Source organism: Danio aesculapii, chromosome 5 (genome assembly GCF_903798145.1).
Source record: "Danio aesculapii chromosome 5, fDanAes4.1, whole genome shotgun sequence".
NCBI classification, from domain to species: Eukaryota; Metazoa; Chordata; class Actinopteri; order Cypriniformes; family Danionidae; genus Danio; species Danio aesculapii.
Genome location: NC_079439.1, coordinates 62,376,358 through 62,400,076, shown reverse-complemented (window position 1 = coordinate 62,400,076; position 23,719 = coordinate 62,376,358). Strand labels below are relative to the sequence as shown.

Genomic DNA, 23,719 nt, shown 5'->3' with positions numbered 1-23,719 from the left:
GACGTCTATCAGACATTGGATTTCTGTTGCCATACCTGACAAGTAAATGTCAGTATTTGACGTCAATAGCCTATGACGTTGGTTTAAGATGCTGGCTCAACGTTGGATTTTGGTCAATTTCTAACACAACCTAAAATCAACTAAATATCAACGTCATTCGACGTCGTTATTGGACATCAAAATAACATCCTTAGATGCTGGCTAGACTTGAATTTTGGTCACCTGACATCACAAACTAAATCTAACCTAATATTAACGGATGACGTTGTGTGCCTGCTGGGCAATAACTAAATGCACTACAGAATGTTACGTTTACACACATCCACAAATTACATGTAAATGCTTTTACAGCGTAATACTCACTACTCTTGAGTACTTTCAAAAAGGCCTACTTTTTACTCACACTTTGAGTAATATTTACAACAGATACTTTTACTCTAATTACACTACATTTTTAAGCAAGTAATGGTACTTTTACTTACAGTTGAAGTCAGAATTATTAGCCCCCCTTTGATTTTTTTTTCCTTTCTTAAATATTTTCTATATGATGTTTAACAGAGCAAGGAAATTTTCACAGTATGTCTGATAATATTTTTTCTTCTGGAAAAAAAGTCTTATTTGTTTTATTTCGGCTAGAATAAAAGCAGTTTTAATTTCTTTAAAACCATTTTAAGGTCAAAATTATTAGCCCCTTTAAGTTATATATTTTTTCGACTGTCTAAGAACAAACCATCGTTATACAATAGCTTGCCTAATTAGCCTAACCTGTCTAATTAACCTAATTAACCTAGTTAAGCCTTTAAATGTCACTTTAAGCTGTATAGAAGTGTCTTGAAAAATATCTAGTCAAATATTATTTACTTTTCCCAGTGATGGGTTGCAGCTGGAAGGGCATCCGCTGCGTAAAACATGTGCTGGATAAGCTGGCGGTTCATTCCGCTGTGGCAACCCCGGATTAATAAAGGGACTAAGCCGAAAATGAATGAATGAATTTACTGTCATCATGGCAAAGATAAAATAAATCAGTTATTAGAAATTAGTTATTTAAACTATTATGTTTAGAAATGTTTTAAAAAAAAATCTGCTCTCCATTAAACAGAAATTTGGGGAAAAAATTTACAGGGGGGCTAATAATTTGTGGGATGGGGGGGCAGGGGGCTAATAATTTTGACTTCAACTGTAAGTATGATTTTTCAGTACACTTTCCACCACTGTATGTAAAATATATTGATATATCAGTATGACCAACAACAAATAGCATGGGGTAAACCGGGTCCTAGTAAAATTGATCCCCCCAAAAATTAATTCATTTAAATTACTGCAAGCGTTCTTCAGCAGAACATTAAATTCGATTCTTTTTTTTGGATGAAACCGTGGTCTTTGGTAATCCATGAAAAAAAACAACAACTAGGCTATAGGTAGTTTTTGTGTAAAAAAAAAAAAAAAACATACAGGCAAAACAAAAGTAATACCCCGTCACTTCTGATGATACACAGAGGTGATCGATCACGACATTTAACATTATTTACTACTTTATTACTATTATTCCTCAACAATTAGTCCTGACTGTTCCCATACTACAATGACACAAAACTTTACATTTTTTAAAATTCAAAAGTAAAACACAAGAAAGTTTGGTTTTGAAATGTTTTAATTGATAAAAAAAGATAAAAAAAGATAATGTGATATTTTCTTTACATGAAAATGTCCACGTTTCATGTGTGCAATGTGGTATTGTGATCATGATCTGATCACATTTTTTACCAAACAAAAATGTTCCAATACCCACATTTTATGTGTTTGAAGTGATATTGACACGTGAAGTTCATGTGATGTTTATTGCTAGGGTGCATATGATGGTAAGGAGGACTAGAGTTTGCAATTATAACATGCAATCTTGTGCTATTTTTTTTTTGTTTGTGTAAAAAACAGGTTGTGGGTTTCTGTTATTGGGCTTGTTTTACAAAAAAAACAATTTTTTTGTTTCTTTTCTAGTTTTTCCAATGCATTTACTGATAATGTCTGTCAAAGTTAACAGCAAATTAATACAATATGTGACCCTGAACCACAAAACAAGTCTCAAGTGTCAATTTCTTTACATTTAGATTTATACATCACCTAGTAATATGTTTTTCATTGACGTATACTCTGTTAGGATTTGACACTATCCGGCTGAGATACAATTATTTAAATATATCTGGAATCTGGAGTTAAAAAAAAACTCCAAATCTAAATACTGTATTAGTTTGCCTTTAAAGTTGTCTAAAATGGGCGACACAGTGTCTCAGTGGTTAGCACTATCACCTCACGGCAAGAAGGTCGCTGGTTCGAGCCCTGGCTGTGCCAGTTGGCATTTCTGTGTGGAGTTTGCATGTTCTCCCCGTGATCGCATGGGTTTCCTCTGGGTGCTCTGGTTTCCCCCCAGAGTTCAAAGACATGTGCTATAGGTGAATTAAATAAGCTAAATTGGCCGTAGTGAGTGTGAAAGTGTACCGGTGTTTCCCAGTACTGGCTTGCAGCTGAAAGTTAGCGGTTCATTCCGCTGTGGTGACCCCAGATTAATAAAGGGAATAAGCCGAAAAGAAAATGAATGAATGAATTTCTGTTTATACTTTTTAGACTTAAAGTGGTTTTAGTTTACTATGCTGCAGGATAATATCTAATTTATGACAATAAATAGTCTTTGGGCTTAATAAACTGTAGACTTGCACTTGGCCGCAGTTGGATATTTCTCTTTGTCAGGAACGCAAGCTTACTTAATGACTTTTGAGCAAGTGCAAACTCTCATATGACCTGATTCTGTTTGTTTACAATAAGAAAACACATGCATATAAAAAACACTAACAAACTGAGAAAACATCTTCAGAAATGGGTGCAAAGAGGGCAGATCACAAGAGAAATGTGTCGGTGAAGTGAGTTTCTTTTTAATTTTAACATTCTGGTTGCTTATTGTTTGCAGGGACGTAGCAGACATTTAAAAGAACAGCTGTTTGAGATCCAAAAGTTTACGTTCATATAATTATTAATCACCTGTTTTTAAATGGTCTGTCTCTAAAAGTGAGGGGGACATATCCCCCCTGTCCGCTGCGCCCCTGATTGTTTGTATATATTGTTAGTTCTGAGTGTAACTCTTACTAACATGGCATAAAAATAACATTTCATTTAACATCAATTGTGCAATTTGTCAGATTATTAGGGCTAACAATCTAAAAATAATCAGAAACCATACAATATTCATAACACCCCCTCTTGGTTGTTTTTTTTACACATTTAGAGCTCAGTATGAGGAATCAATGTAAGGGTCATTTAAAAAGAAATATGGTATGTGACACCAGTTTAATAAAAAAAGAAGTTTAGTTTTGATGTCATTTTCATCAGACAATCTTTTTTTCAGAATTTAAATAAAAAAAATACTAAAACAAACAATAAAAAACACTTGAAGAAAATAAATTCCGAGTGATTTTTGCTAAATTTTCCTTTTACGTATTACATTTGTGGCACTGCAACAGGAATAAATTGACATGATTGCTCAAATTAGTCTGTCTCTGTCTCTTTGAGACAATAAGTCTTTGTAACAGGTGAAGTCTGCAATTTTCTTTTCAAGTCATGTTTTCCTTACAAAACCATGATTACTATTCAAGTCAATAACAAAGCGCAAAATACTCAGTGACTCTCTCTTTTCCAAACCACAGCCATGTTCTTGTCAGTAAGGGCCACCAAATAATGGAGACCAGGATCCATGGCGGTGCTGTTAATAGACGGCCCCTCTAAAGCACCCTTTCCAGCTCTGATCGGTGACGGCCACTGCAGCACCTGAAAAAAACACCCATGGAAAAGTCAGATCCAGGAGCTCTGCATTCAAACGGCATGATGATTTATATAATCAGCTAACATTTTAAAAAGATACTTCTTAAAGATTTACTATTTTCTATATGACAGAAAAAGGCTAAATGACTACACTGTGACTACACCAGTTCATATTAAAAGTCCTAATATTAGAAGTTTTGAACAATGCCTTTTGTTTTCTCTTGTATATAAATTTCACCACTAGAGGGCGCATATTCACGACAAACAATGGCATAGTTTGATGACCCTGTGACTGAGTGTGGATTCATCATTACTTCTATTAAACTCTGCATGAGCCAGAAGCTGCGACTGTTTTTTTTCCGTATTGTGACGCAGTTCCTAGAGAAACTGAATATTAAATGACAGTGGGCGTGGCTTGCTTTTTGTACTGCAAGATGACTGAATGTAGTGAAGTGGGCATTTCTTTCATAAATATCGGAAAGAGGGTTTCAGTAGAGTTGTTACAACCTAACAGACTCCTCCTCCTCACCATTTCTGTTTGGAGGGGCGTGGTTAAATATGCGCCGGGGTACAGACTGTATTTTTCCATCCTTACAATAGCAAAAGTGCATTCAGAGAGATTACTTTAAATACACTGCACATCTACACTGATATTGTGTTCAAACAACAATAAATGTTATCAAATTGGTATGCATATTTAAAGCATAGTGCACATATAAATACCAATTAAACCATAGACTATTATGGCTCGTTTTCACTGACTGTTACGGTATGGTTCGGGTCGGTACGGGTCACCTTTATCAAGCTTGCGTTTCCACTAACAAGGGTACCCTTTTGGTGGGCGTGGTGTACGACAGAAAGTTTCAGTCGACATCATTCTCGCTCGAGGAAATGTCTACAATAAAGCTGTACGGGTCGCTCACATATCATATGAGAAGCACTTCTCACAAAACAGATGCTTTACACACATAAATACTTGTGTAGAAATGTTTATTACTAACTTTTTAATGAACATGAGTTGATTATAACTGCAGATCAATGACAGTGAGAAACAGCCTACTGTAACGTCTGTAATTATATTAAATAAATAAATGAACATATTTAAACACATACAGCCCCTTACAGTCTCCGATGTTATCAACTACAGAAGAACTACACACAGTAGACATTTCACCCGTATTTAGGTTCAAAAACAACCCAAAATATAGCCTACAGTCAGTGTAAACCTCTCATCTGTGTCTGTAATCTTCAGCAGCACATGTAGCCTCTGTTAGAGAACAATTCCATCATTCTGAGTTCATATTAGTCCAAAAGGTGATAATACCAATAATAGTTAAACATGGCATTTTGTTCTTGTTTGCTGAAAAATAATGTGCTCCTTTTTTTCCGGCTCCTCCCTTGTTTTTTCTGCGTTTGTCAGTGTCTGACAGGATCGTGTTTCACAAGCACGTCAATAATCAAGCACACGTTATTATCATCAGTGCAAGAAGTTTGTTGTTTCAGATATAGACGCGCGACGAACACAAGCAAGAAAGTGAAACCGCTTGCGCCTCAGACTGGCTCGTAAAAAACTACAGGGCACAGGGTAAATCTGCTCTTTTTCTTGACTTTGTGGCTGTTCATCAAGACGACGACAATGTTTGTTTGAGCCCAGGTCGACCATGGCTCGTTATTATATGTATATATAATTCCGCTGTAATGTCTCGACTCGCTGTGCGTGTATTTTAAACATGGCGTTTTTTTTGTTTTCATTCTGGCTTGTTGCGTAAGCGAATGACGCCTCTCTGTAAACCAATAGCGTTCAGCTGCGTGTCTAGCTCCGCCTTTTGGTACCCTTTCGAAAGGGTGCCGAAAAAGTGGTACGGTACGGTTTGGTTCGGTACGCCTTTTGACAGTGGAAACGGCCATAAAAGCGTACCAAACCGAACCGTACCACTCAGTGGAAACGGGCCTTTAAACAAACGGAAACAGTTGGACGCAATGATGTCAGTACATTTGCAATTTGATGTATGACATCTTCAAGTGACTTTTCAAGCAGAGCTTAGTTGCTTTCCATAGAAAATAGGTGGCTACACCGCATCAGGGAGAGTAAATGGTGAGTACATTTTCATTTTTAGGTGAACTGTTGCTTTAACATGCACTGCAATGGTTGACTCACCTCAGTGGCTGAGATTGTTTTTCCACTCTTGAAGTTTTCCATCATGGTGTCTGTAATATGATACATCCACAGTCTGCCTTGCTCATCTCCACATACTACATAACCATAACCTACAAAAATCATTAAAAAAAATAGCATTTAGATTTTCTGCATTTTGGAAGTGGGCATTTCTGGGCTGACTAAATCTACATAAGATCATTGCCAAGACAGACTCTGCATATTTATTGTGGCACACTATATAGAACTTAAAATACAAAAATAAACATGGATACCTGGGCAGGTGCCTAAAGACAGGTATGGGATATCAGTACTGGACCATTGCAGCTCTGCCAGAATAACAGCCGACACCTCTTTCTTTCTGCCATTCCATGATGCCCGTGTGGCACTCCAGCTCCACAGGTAGATTGAGCCCTGCATGTGGCTCTTGGATGCTGGAGAAAAAAAAACATTTATTATCATAATAAATAAAAACTAAAAAAGTGCATTATGTAGGATTGACAGTCCAAATTCAAAATATTGGAGAGGGTTTTTTTCATGGGCCCCCTCCTCCACTGTAACTTACACGCAGGTTGCCAGATTGATGACACCAACAGGAGCGAGCGTGCCTGAATATCAAGACTTAGACTGTAAGCTGCTCGGCTAATGTTTACGTTTGTAACATTTGTATTATTTGCTAATTAAAAACCACCTCAGGTGGATTTTTATAACTCTGAATCTGCGTCTCATTTCGGAGACTGCTACTGTCCTCTGCAGGTCACACTTTCAACAGCACAACTGTATAATTGGGTAAACTGGCAGTGGGCGGGGTTACACAGACCAAAACAAAGACAGACATTTCGACATTGAATCCACATTTTCAAAAGAGAATAACTGACTTCAGCATTATTTTTTAAATAAACAAGTGTGTTCACTTAGCAATTTTCTTAATATCTGAAAACATTACGGCAATTTTTATGGTTTAGAAGAGTAAAAGACTGAAATAAAGCACATTTAAGTGTAAATATCATAGAAAATATCCCTAGCCTCATACTAGGTACAATTTATTAGAAATATTTCCAGAAATATTTCCAAATATATACAATATTAGTCCCCCTAAATGGCGTTCTTAGATCTAAGGCCCCGTTTACAATTATACGTTTTTGTTTTAAAACGCATACGTTTTGCTACATTTACGCCATCCGTCCACACTACGCCGGAGTTTTCGAGTGCCGAAAACGGAGCATTTTGAAAACGCTGACGGGGCCGTTTTCATTTTAAAATGCTGCTGCTCCATGTTAGTGTGGATGGGGGAAAACAGAGACATCTGAAAAAGGAGGCGGGGCTGCAGACATTCCCCTATCTGATTGGGGCTTTTTCCTCAATATTAAGTAGCCTACACACAGTTCAGTCTTGCATCTTTTCCTTGTAAGTTCAGACTTCGCATGTTTATTGAGGAAAACAAACTCGAGAGGACACGTCGGGTAAATTTTCAAAGGCAACAGTTTGCTTTATAACCTCATTCACATCACCCTGGCTATGCTGTTTCACTATTTTAACAATGAAATGAAAACATGATATAAGGAACTGCCTATTTTCATTTTGATGTTAACAACTTAACAAAAATGTTGAGGCGTCATGTATCTACATATTTATATGAGTGTCATCTTTAATGTGTGCATATTTATAACAAAACGGAGCCTATAACATGACTGCCTCTATTCATTTTCATTGAAAATACAAAACATACCCTTCTCTTTTGCTGAATATCAGTTTTAATAATCAATAATGGCTTTAAGCTTTATAGAAGTGTCTTGAAACATATCTAGTAAAATATTATGTACTGTCATCATGGCAAAGATAAAATAAATCAGTTATTAGAAATGAGCTATTAAGACTATTATGTTTAGAAATGTGTTGAAACAATCTTCTCTCCGTTAAACAGAAATCGGGGAAAAAAATTACCAGGGGGGCTAATAATTCTGACTTCAACTGAAAGTGTTCCCATAACCGTTGCTCCAAAGTCCTTAGCAACCCTTCACCATTTTCTCTTAACAAATTTAAGGCTCCCTTAAATAAGCAAATTACTCTCAAAATAGTCTCACCCAAATAAATAAAATAAAAGACTTGCAGGGTTGTAAAAAAACCTATAGATAAATAATTTAATACAACCAGTTAATGAACAAAGTAATATACACAGCATGATAGCGATAGCACGTCTGCGCAGAAGTGCATCCATATGAAATTGCAGCATCTTAATTTGTGCTCCAACGTTGAAAGAAGGTCTCAGGGGTTTGGAATGACATAAGGGTTATGAATGGTTGATTATTAATCATTTACATTAGAAAGAGTTTTGAATGTATTGCCATATCAGCTTCTCTGGCAATTTCATGGCAAGACCAGATAATATTTACAAAATTGTATATACATGACATGATCAGCAATAAATAATAAATAAGCTTAAAATCTAAAACAGTTTTTTAGAGGTTTACTTTTGATAATAATGTCAAGGTTTGACATTTAAAAATATTCCTGTAAAGTCTCTCCAGATAAAAATCATTGTTATATTCTGGACATTAAACATCGTGGGAGTTTTGCTATCTACGGAGGATTAGAGAGCTCTCAGATCGCATCCTAAATATCTAAATTTGTGCTTTTAAAGTTGAACGAAGGTTTGGAACGACATAAGGCTTATTAATGATTGATGATTAATCATTTCAATTTTTCAGTGAACTATCCCTTTAAACAGGATATATGCTATATATTAGGGCTGCACAATATATCGTTTCAGCATGGTTTCACATAGCAGGAAGTGCAATGCTGAGTTTATGTTGGGATTATAGTTGAGCAAGGGCCACAGATCAGAACACACAAGATTTGTGGATTCACTCAAGAGTTTAACCATAATGGAGTGAAAGTTTATCATTTGCATGTGTTCTTAAGGCCAGTGACTGTGTAAGCATTCCGACACCAGAGTTTTAAGTATTCATGCACAAGAAATAGTAACTCTGATAAAGATGTATTTATTAAACTATATATACACAATGAAGACTATACATTGTTATTTTACTATTGATTAATCAATTTCTGTGCCTGAATACTGTGATGTAAAATATTTCACTTCTATCTTCCCAATAATAGTCTAAAATAATCCCCATTATCTTCCAGAATAATCCCAAATCAATGAAATTTAATGAATTCTTTCCAAATAAAGCTATTCAAGCTACCTAGTGAAATTGTATTCATATCGCAATATATATCGCAGCAAAACAAAATTTCTCAATGTCAGATTTTTCCAATATCGTGCAGCCCTACTATATGTTAGATAGGTAACAACTTATCTTGATGGTCTATTTGAGTATTAGTAGACTGTCTGCTTAATATCTGTTGATACTGCTGCTAAACAGAGATTTAACTGACTATAAGAAGCTTTGCAAGTACATGCCAACTTACACTAACCCTAACCCCAACCTACCAGTCTACTTATAATCTAATGAGAATTAGTTGGCATGTAGATGCAATGTAACTTAAATTCAACAAACGCACCATTAAAATAAAGTGTGACCTGTTAGATATATTGCTTGGTGAAATGCTCCAACATTTTTCCTTAAGTTTGCTTACCCACTACATCATCAGAAAGGAAGCTCAATCCATCAATAGTCTGGTAGTTGTTTGTCTTGTCATTTTTCTTGTAGATTGGAAATACAATCTCAATCTCTTCATTTCTGAAAAACAACAACAACAAAAAATAACAATAACAATGTGAACTTGAATACAGAAGCTTCTTCTTTGAAAACACACACAAATTAACCAGCAGAGGAAGTGATGATCAGATGTGAACTGATGAAGAATTCGAACCTCTTTTGTGTGTTTTTACTGAGCTGGACGTCAAAGCAGTACAGCCCTTTATCACAGCCTGAAAGCAGATGTGTGTCTGGAGACGAGGGGATCAGAGCTAGATTAAGAGGAGAGGAGCTCGTCTCCAGGGTTAGCAGCTTACTGTGAACCACAAAAAAATGCAGCAGAAATTAAAACTATACATAAAAATACAGCATATTTGGGCATTTACAGTGGGAGAAAGAGTACTGAACTAGGCATGGGCCGGTATAAGATTCTGACGGTGTGACAACCTTAGGTAAAAATATCACGATTTCACGGTATTGTGATTATTACAGCTCTAAAATATATTCTTTTGAAAGGTCTGGGTAAAAATCAACAGCTTTTTCCTCATTGAACATTGTATATTTTTTTAACATTTAAAATATTTTGAAACAATAAATGTCTAAATAATTAAAATAAGTCAATTACTTCTGCTGTCTTAATTAGTTTCAAAAACACAGTTTTCTTTTCAACTTGAAAAGTCATCTTTGGATAGCTTTCTTTTCTTTGGATATAAAGTAAGCCACGGCACTGTTCAGCTCTACAGCATGCTGGATGTTGGTTTATAAGAGATTTGTTTTTCAGATGTTTCCTGAATCATGAACTGACCAGTAGCTTGTGATATGGAGGGTCCTTTTCTATTGTTTCCCTAAAAAAACTCAATTAAATAGTCGTAAAAGCCCAAACTTACAAATACCTCGAGAACGGTATAACATAAAGATTTGGTGGTTTTAAAACCTTGACTTTTCAAACTGGTTATCATCCCATGCCTATACTGAACACAGTTTTTTCTGGAAAAAATATTCTAAGGGAGCTGTTGACATGGAATTGAACTAGATTTTGGTAAAAACCCAAACAATACAAACATTAACAAAAATCTTAGAGAATTTGTTGTTTAATAACAATTAAATGACACAAAGAGAAAGTGCTGAACTACAGAAATATATTTAATACTTTAAATAAAAGGCGTTGTTAAATTAAATTGAAGTCATATGAATTGTACAGGTGTGAGTTTTTCACAGACTTCAACAGAGTGTAAAAATCTTGATGGTTCTGTGGGTCTCCTCTATCAAATCTGATCTTTAATTTGTATTTTCTATTGGATTCAGGTCAGGTGATTGGCTGGGCCATTCTACAGCTTGATTGTCTTTCTCTGAAACCATTTGAGTTTTTTTGGCTGTGTTTTGGATCACTGTCATGCTGAAATGTCCACTCTGGTTTCATCTTACTCATCCTTGTAATGTAGATGTTGGACTGAAGCAGCTGATATTAACTTACAATGAGGAAAGGGAGAGGGTTGCTGAAGAACTACAGAGATTTCAGCTGCCGTCTGGGCTTTCACTTTTTCTACATCTCCCTTCCTTCATGTGTTCAATACTTTTTTCCTACGTCTTCCATTTTATTACACATAACTTCATTTGTAAACTAATTAATATTATTTTCTTTGCATATATGGATTTCTATGATTGCCATCAACATCTGGTGAAAATTACAAGTCAACAGCACCTATAGAAATATGTTTTCTGAGAAAAATGGTGGCGTTGAACACTTATTTCCCCCTCTGTATACTGAAAAATCAATACAATACCTGATTTTAAAGTTGTAATCCTGATCCAGTCCACCGATGTCCCACAAAAAGATCTTATTTTCATACGTCCCAGCTACAAATAGAAATAAAATAACTTTTAGTTGTCTACATAGCTCAAATATGCAATCTTTCAGTCTATGTAAGATTTGTTTTACTTACTGAAGAGAAAGGTAGGTTTGCGTGAATTGAATCGTATTATGGAAATGGCACATCGACTGGCGCGAAACTCTCCGAATGCCAGGTTGACTCTGGGATGGATGAGCTTTACAAAACCCCTCTTTCCCCCAGCAGCCAGGATATTGCAGGGACGAGCAGAGCCACCTGTTCTGGACATCAGCACCGTGGACCAGGCTAGAGAGAAAAACTCCTGCAAGAGAAAACACTGTTTACAGGATCTGGATGACACTACAAATGTAGATAATAAGTGAGGTTTATTAATAAACTAATTTCGGGAGGATCACGTGCTTATGATTTATCACAGCCGGTCTCGTATTAAGCTAATCAGTATCATCCAATCATATGAGCCATAAGCTACTATAAATAACCACAGTTTTCAGTCCACTTTATCTTCGTTTGGAAGAAACCCCCCTTCCTCCCCATTCTCCTCCTTTACCTTAGATCGGGCGGCACGGAGGCCCAGTGGTTAGCACTGTTAGCCCCACAGCAAGAACACTGCCAACCCTGGTCCTGCCAGGTCAGTAGGTGTTTCTGTGAGGAGTTTGTATGTTCTCCCCGTGTCCGCGTGGGTTTTCCCCGGGTTCTCTGGTTTCCTCCCACCATCCAAAAAATATATACATCATGCATAACAATGAAACATTTGTCTAGCCCCCTTGCTTTTTCCTCACGTGTTCCCTTAGCTACTGCTGACGGGGAGTTCTGAGATCCACCGAGCTCAGGCTCCCCTCTTGCTCTGCAAACGGGAGGAAGCCCCGGGCTCGATGATCCCTTGAACTTGGGGCTCTCTCCCGGGACAGCATGCCAAACAAGCTATTGATGAATCATCAGCTAAGTGTGAACTCTTGAAATGCAGGATAAAGATCCCATGAAATTAAAATGAGGCTTTTTAGGTGTTAGTCTTAAAGGTGCCGTGAAGTGCTCTGAAATATGCATTTTTATTCGACGTTTGACATAATCTCAACTGAAATATTAAAAGAAGGCGAGACATATAGTAGCTCCTCCCCTTTTTAAAACAGCCAATAGTGTTTTGTTTTATCACAGCTCTGCCAGTGAGAGTGGTCAAGCTCAAGAGCATCAAATGAAAAGCAAATGAGAAGCATCTTGAAGGTCAGATGTCGGGGCATGTCAGATACTAGACAGCATTTGATTGGTTATGATTTGAGGTGAGGTGAAAATACCGTTGATCTATTTAGGTGGAAGTGACAAACTGCAAAATTTGTTTATATCAGTTTTATTTCTTCTAAATGCAAATTTAGTCACTTTTTTTGTAGCACACTAGCTTATAGATTTCCCTAAAACTAACATACTGATACTAACATCTAAAAAACTTTATTTAATTTTACTGGACCTTTAAGGATATCTACACACTCAAAAATTACTCCTAGTTTTGACTTAGAGACACTACATTCCAACTTACACACTACTAAATATTTTTGTGTTTCGAGAGGATCACGTGCCTACGAGTGCTTGCAGTCGGTCCAGCATTATTCAGTTTATGATTCACCAATCAGACGATTACTAAGCCACTATAAATACCCTAAGTGCCATATAAAAGCCATCTTCGTTTTGAAGAATCCCCCTTCCACCCCTACTCCTCCTCATTTCCTAGATGGCACGGTGGCCCAGTGGTTAGCATTGTTGCCTCACAGCAAGAACGTCACTGGTTCTAGTCCTTACCAAGCCAGCCGACGTTTCTGTGAGGAGTTTACACGTCCTCCCTGTGCTCACATGCGTTTCCCCTGGGTTCCCCGGTTTCCTCCCACCGTCCAAAAACATGCAACTTAAGTTAATTGACTAATCCAAATCGGCACCATAGACATGCTCCTAGTAAGTAGTTATATCTTAAGAGCAATCACGATCTGTTCATTGGCTACTAAAGCAGGGGAGTTCTCGAGTTCTACCTGAGCTCAAACTCCTCTCACGCCTTGCAAACAGGAGGGAGCCCCAGGCTCAAGGGTCTTATGATCTCAGGGCTCTCTCCTGGGACAGCATGCCAAACAAGCTTTATAATCAATCATCTAAGTGTAAACTCTTGAAACTGTAGGTTAACATAGCAGATTACATTTCTAAATGTTGATTTGGTAAGATCAGTAGTGTAAAGAACCTCTCTGCACTCACCTCACCAGGAACCTTGTATTTCTTTAGCACATGTCCTGATTCACAGTCGATCACACACAAAGTTTCTCCTCCGCATGTGGCAACTGTCCGAGAGCCACCACTGATGTCTAACAGATTAAAGGCAAAAGCAGATTAGGAGTGCAATATGACAATATATACAATATATATAACAATATGTGACAATATATAGTTGAAGTCAAAATGATAAGCCCTCCTGTGAATTTCTGTTTTCTTTTTCTTTCCAAGGAATTTAAATAATTATAATTAATAAAGTGCATAATAAGCAGTACTACTTGCATAAAAAAATAGAACAAGTAAATTTTGATTTTGTTGTGACTTTAACAAGGTACAAATAAAAAAAATTAAGTTATTTTTATTTCTGACGTATGCAAGTTAAGTTATTATAAGTCTTTTTGTTGATCTACTGGAAAAATCTATTTAATAACTACAGTTGACGTCAAAATGATTAGCCCTCTTGTGAATTTTCTTTGTCAAATATTTCCCAAACGATTTAACAAAGCAGGGAAATTTTCACAGTATTTCCTATAATATTTTTTCCTCTGTAAAAAGTCTTATTTGTTTTATTTCAGCTAAAATTAAAGCAGTTTAACATTTCACATAAAATATTTCAAGGTCAATATTATTAGACGCCAGTACAGTATTTTTAATAAAAAAAAAGCTATTTTTTTCAACAGTCTGCATAACAAACCACTGTTATATTTGAGTAATAAAACTAGTTAAGCCTTTAAATGTCACTTTAAGCTACTAGTATCTTGAAAATTATCTAGTAAAATATTATGTACTGTAATCATAGCAAAGATAAAAAAAATCAGTTAATATAAATGAGTTTGGGGGAAATTAGTTACGGAAAAACATACAGGGGGCAAATTTAGACTTTACCTGTTTATATCATATGGACAAAAAAGTTTAATATTATGCTTTAAGTGTCACAAAATACATTTTTCATAGTAATACATCATCATTTGGACGAGTACAATCATACACCAATTATAATGTTTACATTTTGTATAGAATTTTTTATTTTATACAGCAATATTTAATGTTGGGCCTGTAATCGTCAAGGTTATTATAGTTTTGCATTTAAAAAATTCCTTTTTATTTTCATAATATTTTTAAATTTGTTGCTAATTTTAGTTTAGCTTTTAGTTTGCTTCATTAACGCTTTTGGTTTGGTTTTTCTTTTGTGAACATATTTCTATTTAGTTTTATATATTTGATTGCAGTTTTAGTTTTATTAATTCTAGCTTAACACAAATAACAGAACACATCCTGTGTCGACAAAAGCAGCGATTAGTGTTTGAAGAACAGACACTGACCCCTAAATTACACAAGTGCAACTTAAATATATCAAAGAAAACAGAGAAAGTTCTTCATATCAAAGACTTTAAAGTATGTAGTTAAAAATGCCCAGTTTACATTTTTTGGCAAATGACTAAAAGTTAGAACACGTTTAAAAAAAAAAGTGTTCCTGTATGGGCGGTGGCTCAGTGGTTAGCACTGTTGCTTCACAGCAAGAAGGTCGCTTGTTCGAGTCCCGGCTGGGTCAGTTGGCATTTCAGTGTGAAGTTTGCATGTTCTCCCCGTGTTCCTGTGGGTTTCCTCTTGGTGCTCCGGTGTCCCCCGCAAATCCAAAGACATGCGTTATAGGATAATTGGGTAAGCTAAATTATCCGTAGTGTATGTGTGTGAATGAGATTGTATGGATGTTTCCCAGTGATGGGTTGCAGCTGAAAGGGCATTCACTGCGTAAAACATGTGCTGGATAAGTTGGCAGTTCACTCCACTGTGGTGACCCCTGATTAATAAAGGGACTAAGCCGAACAGAAAATGAATGACTGTTTCTGTATATAATCTTGTGTTTGACTGGTGTTTGTTTGTAAAAGCGCCATCTACAGGTGTTTCTCTGAAATCGCAGGTCACACTTTCCACCACAAAATGAGTGCTTAATTCATTCATTCATTCATTCATTTTCCTTTTGGCTTAGTCCCTTTTATTAATCAGGGGTCGCCACAGCATAATGAACCGCCAACTTAGCCAGCATATGTTTTACACAGCGGATGCCCTTCCAGCTGCAACCATCACTGGGAAAGCTCAATAATTGAGAAAACGATTATTTTTGATAATTACTATTTTAATAAAGTGAGACTTTCAGTGACTGTTGGCTTGTTTTATTTAGTTTTATTTAGTTTAGTTTGTTTTTCACCAAGTTTCACTTAGTTTTAATTTTTATTTCATGTAACGAAAATTCATTTTTGATCAATAAAATCTGATCAGTTTACTAAAATAACCTCGGTAAATATTTGAAAGGTTTTTTATATTTCAGCAATATTTATGTAAGATATCTCTACATTCTAAGTTCTAAATGAAGTGAGAAAAATAATCATTCATTTTCCTTCGGCTTAGTCCCTTTATTCATCAGGGGTCACCACAGTGTTCACACCAACTTATCCAGCATTTGTTTTACACAGCGGATGCCCTTCCAGCTGCAACCCAGTACTAGGAAACATCCATACACACTCATTCACACACATACACTACGGCCCATTTAGTTTATTTAATTCACCTATAACGCATGTCTTTGGACTTGTGGGGGAAAGCGGAGCACCCGGAGGAAATTCACGCCCACACAGGGAGAACATGCAAACTTCGCACAGAAATGCCAACTGACCCAGCTGGGACTCGAGCCAGCGACCTTCTTGCTGTGAGGCGAACGTGCTAACCACTGAGCCACCGTGCCGCCAGGTACTGTACTTTAAAAAGTGTCAAAATAAATAAATAGTCCCCTCAATGTGGTCATATACAGTTGAAGTCAAAACTATTAGTCCTCCCGTAATTTTTCCCAAATGCTGTTTTAAAGAGCAAGGAATTTCTCACAGTATTTCCGATAATATTTTTTCTTCTGGAGAAAGTATTTTTTTGTTTTATTTCGGCTAGAATAAAAGCAAAATAAAGTTTAGTTTTTTTCTAAAACGATTTTAAGGTCACAATTATTAGCCCACTTAAGCAATATTTTATTCGATTGGCTACAGAACAAGCCGTCAATATACAATGACTAGCCTAATTACCCTAACTTGCCTAGTTAATTTACAGAAAATAAATTATATCTTAATATATCATTATCAGGATATGAGATGACCTATATAATAATACTATACTTTTGTCAGGAAGACTTATAAGATCAAAAAGGCATGCTGCTGGGCTGATTTCATGAACAGATCCCTTGATAGTGCTCACCGATACTGTCGTCCTGCTGGGGCTCAAAAGCACAGGCCCAAAGCTGAGTGCTGAAGTCGTCTGGACTGTTCTGTCGACTGTGACACTGCAGGACATGAAGAGGCGTCAGACTCACCGGCTCCTGTAACACCAGGAGAGAAACAAATGTTAATGACTGCAGGTAAACTAAATTCAAATGCAAAAACAGCAATTCACAACTTTAAGAGCGATTCTGTGACAATTCACATGCAAATAAGTAATGTGGCACAATGGAGAAACTGTTTCGACAATCACTGTGGTCAGAATGTTTACTGAAGGTGAAAAGGTTTTGTTTTTTATAGGTGGGCCAACAACTGGGCAAGATAACTAAAGGAGAATTAATTTTTTTGTTCATTCACTTCAATTTTACATCTGTTAGTCTTAGTTTTTGTTTACTAAAATAACATTATCACAGAAAAAAAAACATTCCTGAAAAATGTACAGATCATGTTAAAGGAAAATGGAAACTTGAACTAAATACCATTATTGAGGATGAGGTCTGGATTGAGTTATGTGAAGGATGTCATAAAGGAATTATTAGTCAATTATGGAAAGAATTTGATTGGAAAGTAAAAATGAGGTATTTTAATACTCTGTAATGTCTACATACAAGAAGTCAAAATTATTTGAAAATTATTAGCCCCCCCCCATTTGACATTTCTTTTCTTTTTTAAATATTTCCCAAAGTATGTTTAACAGAGCAAGGAAATTTTCACAGTGTGTCTGATAATATATTTTTTCTTCTGGAGAGTCTTATTTGTTTTATTTCGGCTAGAATAAAAGCAGTTTTACATTTTTTATAAACCATTTTAAGGTCAAAATTATTAGCCCCTTTAAGCTCATTTTTTTCGATAGTCTACAGAATAAACCATTGTTATACAATAACTTGCCTTATTACCCTAACCTGCCTAGTTAACCTAATTAACTTAGTTAAGCCTTTAAATGTCCCTTTAAGCTGTATAGAAGTGTCTTGAAAAATGTCTAGTCAAATATTATTTACTGTCATCATGACAAAGACAAAATAAATCAGTTATTAGAGATGAGTTATTAAAACTATTATGTTTAGAAATGTGCTGAAAAAAATCTTCTCTCAGTTAAACAAAAATTGGGGAAAAAATAAACAGGGAGGCTAATAAATCTGACTTCAACTGTATGTAAAAGGCCATCTTTTGCTTTGCGTTGGAGAAAACGTTGTAAAATTGGAGATCATACCCACATTTTTTGGGACTGTCCTAAGATTCAAGAATTTTAGAAAAAATGTCTAAAAAAAATAGATAAGATGTTAGATATAGAAATACTTCTCGGTCCAGAAAAAAATGTCCAAAGAAATGTTTAATTAAGAACCAAGATTTGTACCTAGGATATTATTATCAGTTGCAAAAAATGATAACAGTGCATTGGATGGAAGAAGGTTCTGCAAAGGTGGCTCAGTGGATTCAGAGACTTAAACAGGTTTATGTAATGGAAATAATGACTGCATGTCTACAAATGAAGACTGATATTTGTAGAGGTGAAAAAGTATTACAACATATTAAGATATGTATATTTAGAGGTTATTTAACCTATCACCAATGTAATCTGAGGTCACTACAATGTAACACAATGTAACTTGATGTACAAATGTATCCCCTGAAAAGTAAGTAATAAGGGGTCGGCACAGCGGAATAAACCGCCAACTTGTCCAGCATATGTTTTACACAGCGGATGCCCTTTCAGCTGCAATCCATCACTGGGAAACACCTATATCTCATTCACACTCAAACATTATAGACAATTTAGCTTACCCAACTCACCTATAGTGCATGTCTTTGGTCTTGTGGGGGTGCACCCAGAGGAAACCCACAAGAACACGGGGAGAACATGCAAACTCCACACAGAAATGCAGACTGACCCAGACCTTCTTGCTGTGAGGCAACAGCGCTACACACTGTGCCACCGTGCTGCCCTATTTATTTATTTATTTTGTATTATTTTTCTTATTTGATTTCAAAATTTTTACATTAACATTATTTTTTATGTATTTCATCATCTGTATGTTGGGGAAGGGGTAGTTCTGAAAACAAATACTGAAAAATCTTGAATAAAAAGTTTCAAAGAAATAAAATAATAGTCTTTTACATTTCATTAATATATATTTAAGATATTTCTTAAACATTTGTCCTGAATTTCTAAATAAAGCACGACAAAATAATCACACAAGAATGAGTAGATTTTTAAGTCTATACTGTGCTTTAAAAAATGTACAAAATTAATATTCCATTCAATGTGGTCAATATAATGAATAACTGGTTGAATTTACAGAAAAGGTACTATATCATAATATATATTCATTTCAATTCAATTCTCCTTTATTTCTATAGCGCTTTTAAAAGGTAGAATGTGTCAAAGCAGCTCAACATAGAAGTTCTAGTAAATTGAAACTGCGTCAGTCCAGTTTTCTGAGTTAAAGTTCAATTTAGTTCAGTTCGGTGTGGTTTAATTTTCACTGCTGAAAGTCCATATATCATTTGTCAGGATATAAAATAACTTGTATTATGATACGAGACTTTGACATATTATTGTCATAGCAGACATATCTTTTAACTATAATTGAACTAAACTGAACTGACACTGTTTCAATTTACTATGATCTTCTATGTGAAGCTGCTTTTAGAATTTGAACTAAACTGTTTTTAATATAATTTTATATAATATATAGTTTTATATTTGATGTTTTGTGATGTGAGTTAAAAAATAAACAATTAAATAACAAAAAACGAAACATAAATATCTTCATAGACAAGTTTTGAGACTTCATTGAAACTTCTCGCAAATATAATAAATTATGCTATCCTCACCGACATCAGAATCAGACATGAAATAATTGGTTTTGTGCAATCCTTAATTAGTCATAATACACAAGTAGCAGTGTGATATGGCTGTAAATTAGCACTGCTGTTATATGGTCATAAGTAATAACAGCCGTGCTGGTATATAGCCATATTACTGTACTGCCAATATTGCATTTATACTTCAGTTCAATAAGATTTCCACCACATTTTGAGTCAGAAAATAATAAATATTTGTAATTTTTGCGAGACCATTGGACCTTACTGACCTAATCTACATAAAAATACATAGTTAAATTACTTAATAGTTTTGAACATGTTTAATCTTTTTTGCTTATCCTCTCAAGATCTGAACTTTATTTAATGTCCCCAAAAATATGCAAATGAACTCAAATGAAGCATAATTTGGTGATATTACATTTTTACAACAGTTCAATGGGATTTTCGACACATTTTGAGTCAAAAACATTATTATTTGATATTTTGAGAGATCTATGGGCCTTACTGACTTTATCTACTTGAAAATACATTGTTAAATTACTTAATTGTTTTGAACATGTCTATTCTTTTTTTTTTTTGCTTTATCGTCATCAAGATCTAAATTTATTTTATGTCCCTTAAAATATTCAAATGAACTAAAATGAAGCATAATTTGGTGATATTGTATTTTTACAATAGTTCAATGGGATTTTCCACATATTTTGAGTCAAAAACATTATTATTTGATATTTTGAGAGACCAATGGGCCTTACTAACTTTATCTACTTGAAAATGCATTGTTAAATGACTTAATTGTTTTAAATACGTTTATTAGTTGTTGTTTTTTTGCTTATTATCTCAAGATCTAAACTTTATTTTTATGTCCCCAAAAATATAAAAAATGTATTTAATTTAAGGATATTTAAATTTTCCATCATCAAATAAGTATACAGAAGTCAGTGTATGCATTTCTGCACTGTATGGTAATTAAATGACACACAAAAAATTAAGCACTTTATCTCTAACTCACCTGAGGAACTTGAAGTTTGGCTATGGTAGTTTTCCGAGGTGTGCTTTTCTCAGTTTTGGCGGTGCTCTGTTTGCTTTGTTTTCTTGGGCTCTCACATTTAGCCTGTTTTGATTGGGGTGTAGAGATTCCAGGGCCTTTGGCTGACTTCTGGGGCTTTCTGTTTGGCTAGCAGCTTTCTGAGTTACATTTTCCAAGCGACTAGACTTTCTAGGACTGCTCTCCGGAGTCTCCGCACTGGTCATTCTTGTATGCTTTTTGGGGCTGGACACCACAGGCTGAGTTTTCTGTGGAGTGTTCGACAAGCGGGCTGATTTTCGTGGACTAGCCTCAACCGGAGCTGCACTCGCCAGGCGACTTGACTTTCGTGGACTGGCCTCTGCAATCACATCAGTGTTGTTTCTGGTGCGTTTTTGAGGACTTGTGATACTGTTGCCACCAACATCATGGGCCTTTGTCTCTCTACATGTCTGTGTTGTTTAAAAACAGTTATAATTGAGGTATTTTATTTCAATATGCATCACAAATGTTTTAATCAGTTCCCTAAGCACATGATTAAATAACTGTTAACAGAATAATAAACTGTTTACAGAACATACTGCAATGTCCTCTGTTGGGTTATTAGCCAGGTTTCCATCTTAACGTGAAGCAAATCTTTTCAAAATTCACAAAAATGAACTAAATGCAAATGAGAATTAGCTGTGTTTCAATCAATTTTTTAGAGTGGCTGACTGTAGTATTGGTAACCTAGTAACCAGCAGTAAACAAGGCAAGCATAAAGCAGACAGTTGAGTTTATTCAGCAAATGCATCTCTATTTATTCACATGAACCCTTTTTACACCAGTCCAAAACCACCTCAAGTGCTCAACAACTTTTTTTATGAATTAAATATTTTTATTTTAAAATTTGTCATTTCCATTACTCATTTCTCATATAATTATCCACAATAAACTAGTTAGCAGGTGAAAGGTCTTTAATCGTTCTAAAATGTTTACTTTTAGATCAAGATTCTTTCTGTGAAACCTTTAATTGGGTAAAACAACTATATGATTCTAACTATGCTACAACTATATTGTTAGTCATTGTTTAAAATAAATGCTTACTGTGCTGAAAAATTACCGGTTTTCTTGATTGCCTTTACATAAGTTTTATATTGTATTGTAATGTATTGCATCTTTTCTCCAGACCTAAAACTAAAACTACAGAGCTTTAATAGCACCTTAAGAATTTTTGGGTAGATAAAGAATGATAACTGATGTAGAGTAACCAACTAACTAACGAACTAATTAACAAACTATCTAACAAATTAACTAACGAACGAACGAACAAACTAATGAACAAACTAACTAAAGAACCAACTAACGAACTAACAAACTAACAGTGAACAAACTAACTAACAAACTAACTAACTAATGAACAAACTAACTAAATAATGAACAAACTAAACAACTAACTAACGAACTAACTAACTAACCAACCAACTAACGAACAAACTAACTAAATAATGAACTAACTAACAAACTAAACAACTAACTAACGAACTAACTAACTAACCAACCAACTAACTAACGAACTAACTACATAATGAACTAACTAACTAAACAACTAACTAACGAACTAACCAACCAACGAACAAACTAACTAAATAATGAATAAACTAAATAACAATCAAACTAACGAACAAACTAACAAAATAATTAACGAACTAACAAACAAACTAACTAACTAATTAACTAATGACATAACTAACTAATGAACGAACTAACTAGCTAACAAACAAACTAACAAATTAACTAACAACATAACTAACTAATGAACGAACTAACTAGCGAACTAACTACCTAACAAACAAACTAATGAACGAACTAACTACAGAACTAACTAACTAACAAACAAGCGACTGAACGAACAAACAAACAAACTAACAAACGAATGAATGAACTAATGAATGAACAAACGAACGAACTAACTGTTAAACAAACGAACAAAGTAACTAACGAGTGAACTAACTAATGAACTAATGAACTAACTTACTAACTACCTATCCATCCATCCACTCATCCATCTGTATGTGTATTTTTCTGTCTATATATAGAACATCAATGTATTCAACCACCTACCTGTCTTTTGTCTGTGAAAACAAATGTTTTATGAATCTTTTAGACCAAATAAGCCTCATATTCTCTTATATATCATAGGAATCATAAATCATTTTTTGTAGCTGTTCATTTCATTTTACAAAAATCTGTGATTTATTAACAAGAATTATTATAATTATTCTATTATCATAATATAATTACTGTTAAATTAGAATCATTAGATTTTATTATTTAAAAAATAATTTTGTAATATTTATTATAACACTTATTTGATCATAATTATAATTATTTACCACTATTATTATTTACAATATCAGGATTTACATTGTTGACATTGAAATAAAAAGGGTATCCTGATGGCTTTACCTTATTCTCCTTTGTTGGAGTTGTGTCTGCGACCTGTTCTTCCTCCTCACTACTGGTCAGTGGACTTCAAATACTCTTTTGCAATCTTTCAACCGTATAAGCAAAAACAGGATTAGACGAAAAGTTCAAATCTGCTGAAACCACAACAATTTAGATGGTCTATAACAGTATTTCTCAACCACGATCCTGGAGGACCAGCAGCTCTGCACATTTTTTCTACACACCTGATTCAGATCATCAGCTCATGAGCAGAGACTGATAGACCTGTAATGGGTGTGACAGACAAAAAAAGCCTCCAAAACATGCAGTGTTTGGTGGTCCTTGCAGAAACATGGTTGAGAACACTGATCTTTAAACTTTGAATCGGTGTCAGGAACACACACATTCACACAATACTGACCCTCCACTTTGTGTAATCACTCAAGGAACTGGGGCCATTTTGA

General features: G+C 35.1%; 1 protein-coding gene across 1 annotated transcript in view; it reads right to left on the bottom strand.

Annotated features, from left to right (window-relative positions):
• Nucleotides 1–3,574: 3,574 nt before the first annotated feature.
• lrwd1 (leucine-rich repeats and WD repeat domain containing 1) overlaps nucleotides 3,575–23,719 on the bottom strand; it is a 35,327-nt gene continuing 15,182 nt past the window's right edge. Inside the window, 14 exon segments of the mRNA XM_056457158.1 lie at nucleotides 3,575–3,813; nucleotides 5,966–6,075; nucleotides 6,238–6,396; nucleotides 9,563–9,666; nucleotides 9,800–9,940; nucleotides 11,409–11,481; nucleotides 11,568–11,775; nucleotides 13,704–13,810; nucleotides 16,959–17,079; nucleotides 20,814–20,954; nucleotides 20,957–21,268; nucleotides 23,277–23,336; nucleotides 23,338–23,361; nucleotides 23,668–23,719. The exon segment at nucleotides 23,668–23,719 is cut by the window's right edge and continues 2 nt beyond it. Coding sequence (XP_056313133.1) covers nucleotides 3,664–3,813; nucleotides 5,966–6,075; nucleotides 6,238–6,396; nucleotides 9,563–9,666; nucleotides 9,800–9,940; nucleotides 11,409–11,481; nucleotides 11,568–11,775; nucleotides 13,704–13,810; nucleotides 16,959–17,079; nucleotides 20,814–20,954; nucleotides 20,957–21,268; nucleotides 23,277–23,336; nucleotides 23,338–23,361; nucleotides 23,668–23,719 — 1,762 coding nt within the window. The 3' untranslated portion in view covers nucleotides 3,575–3,663.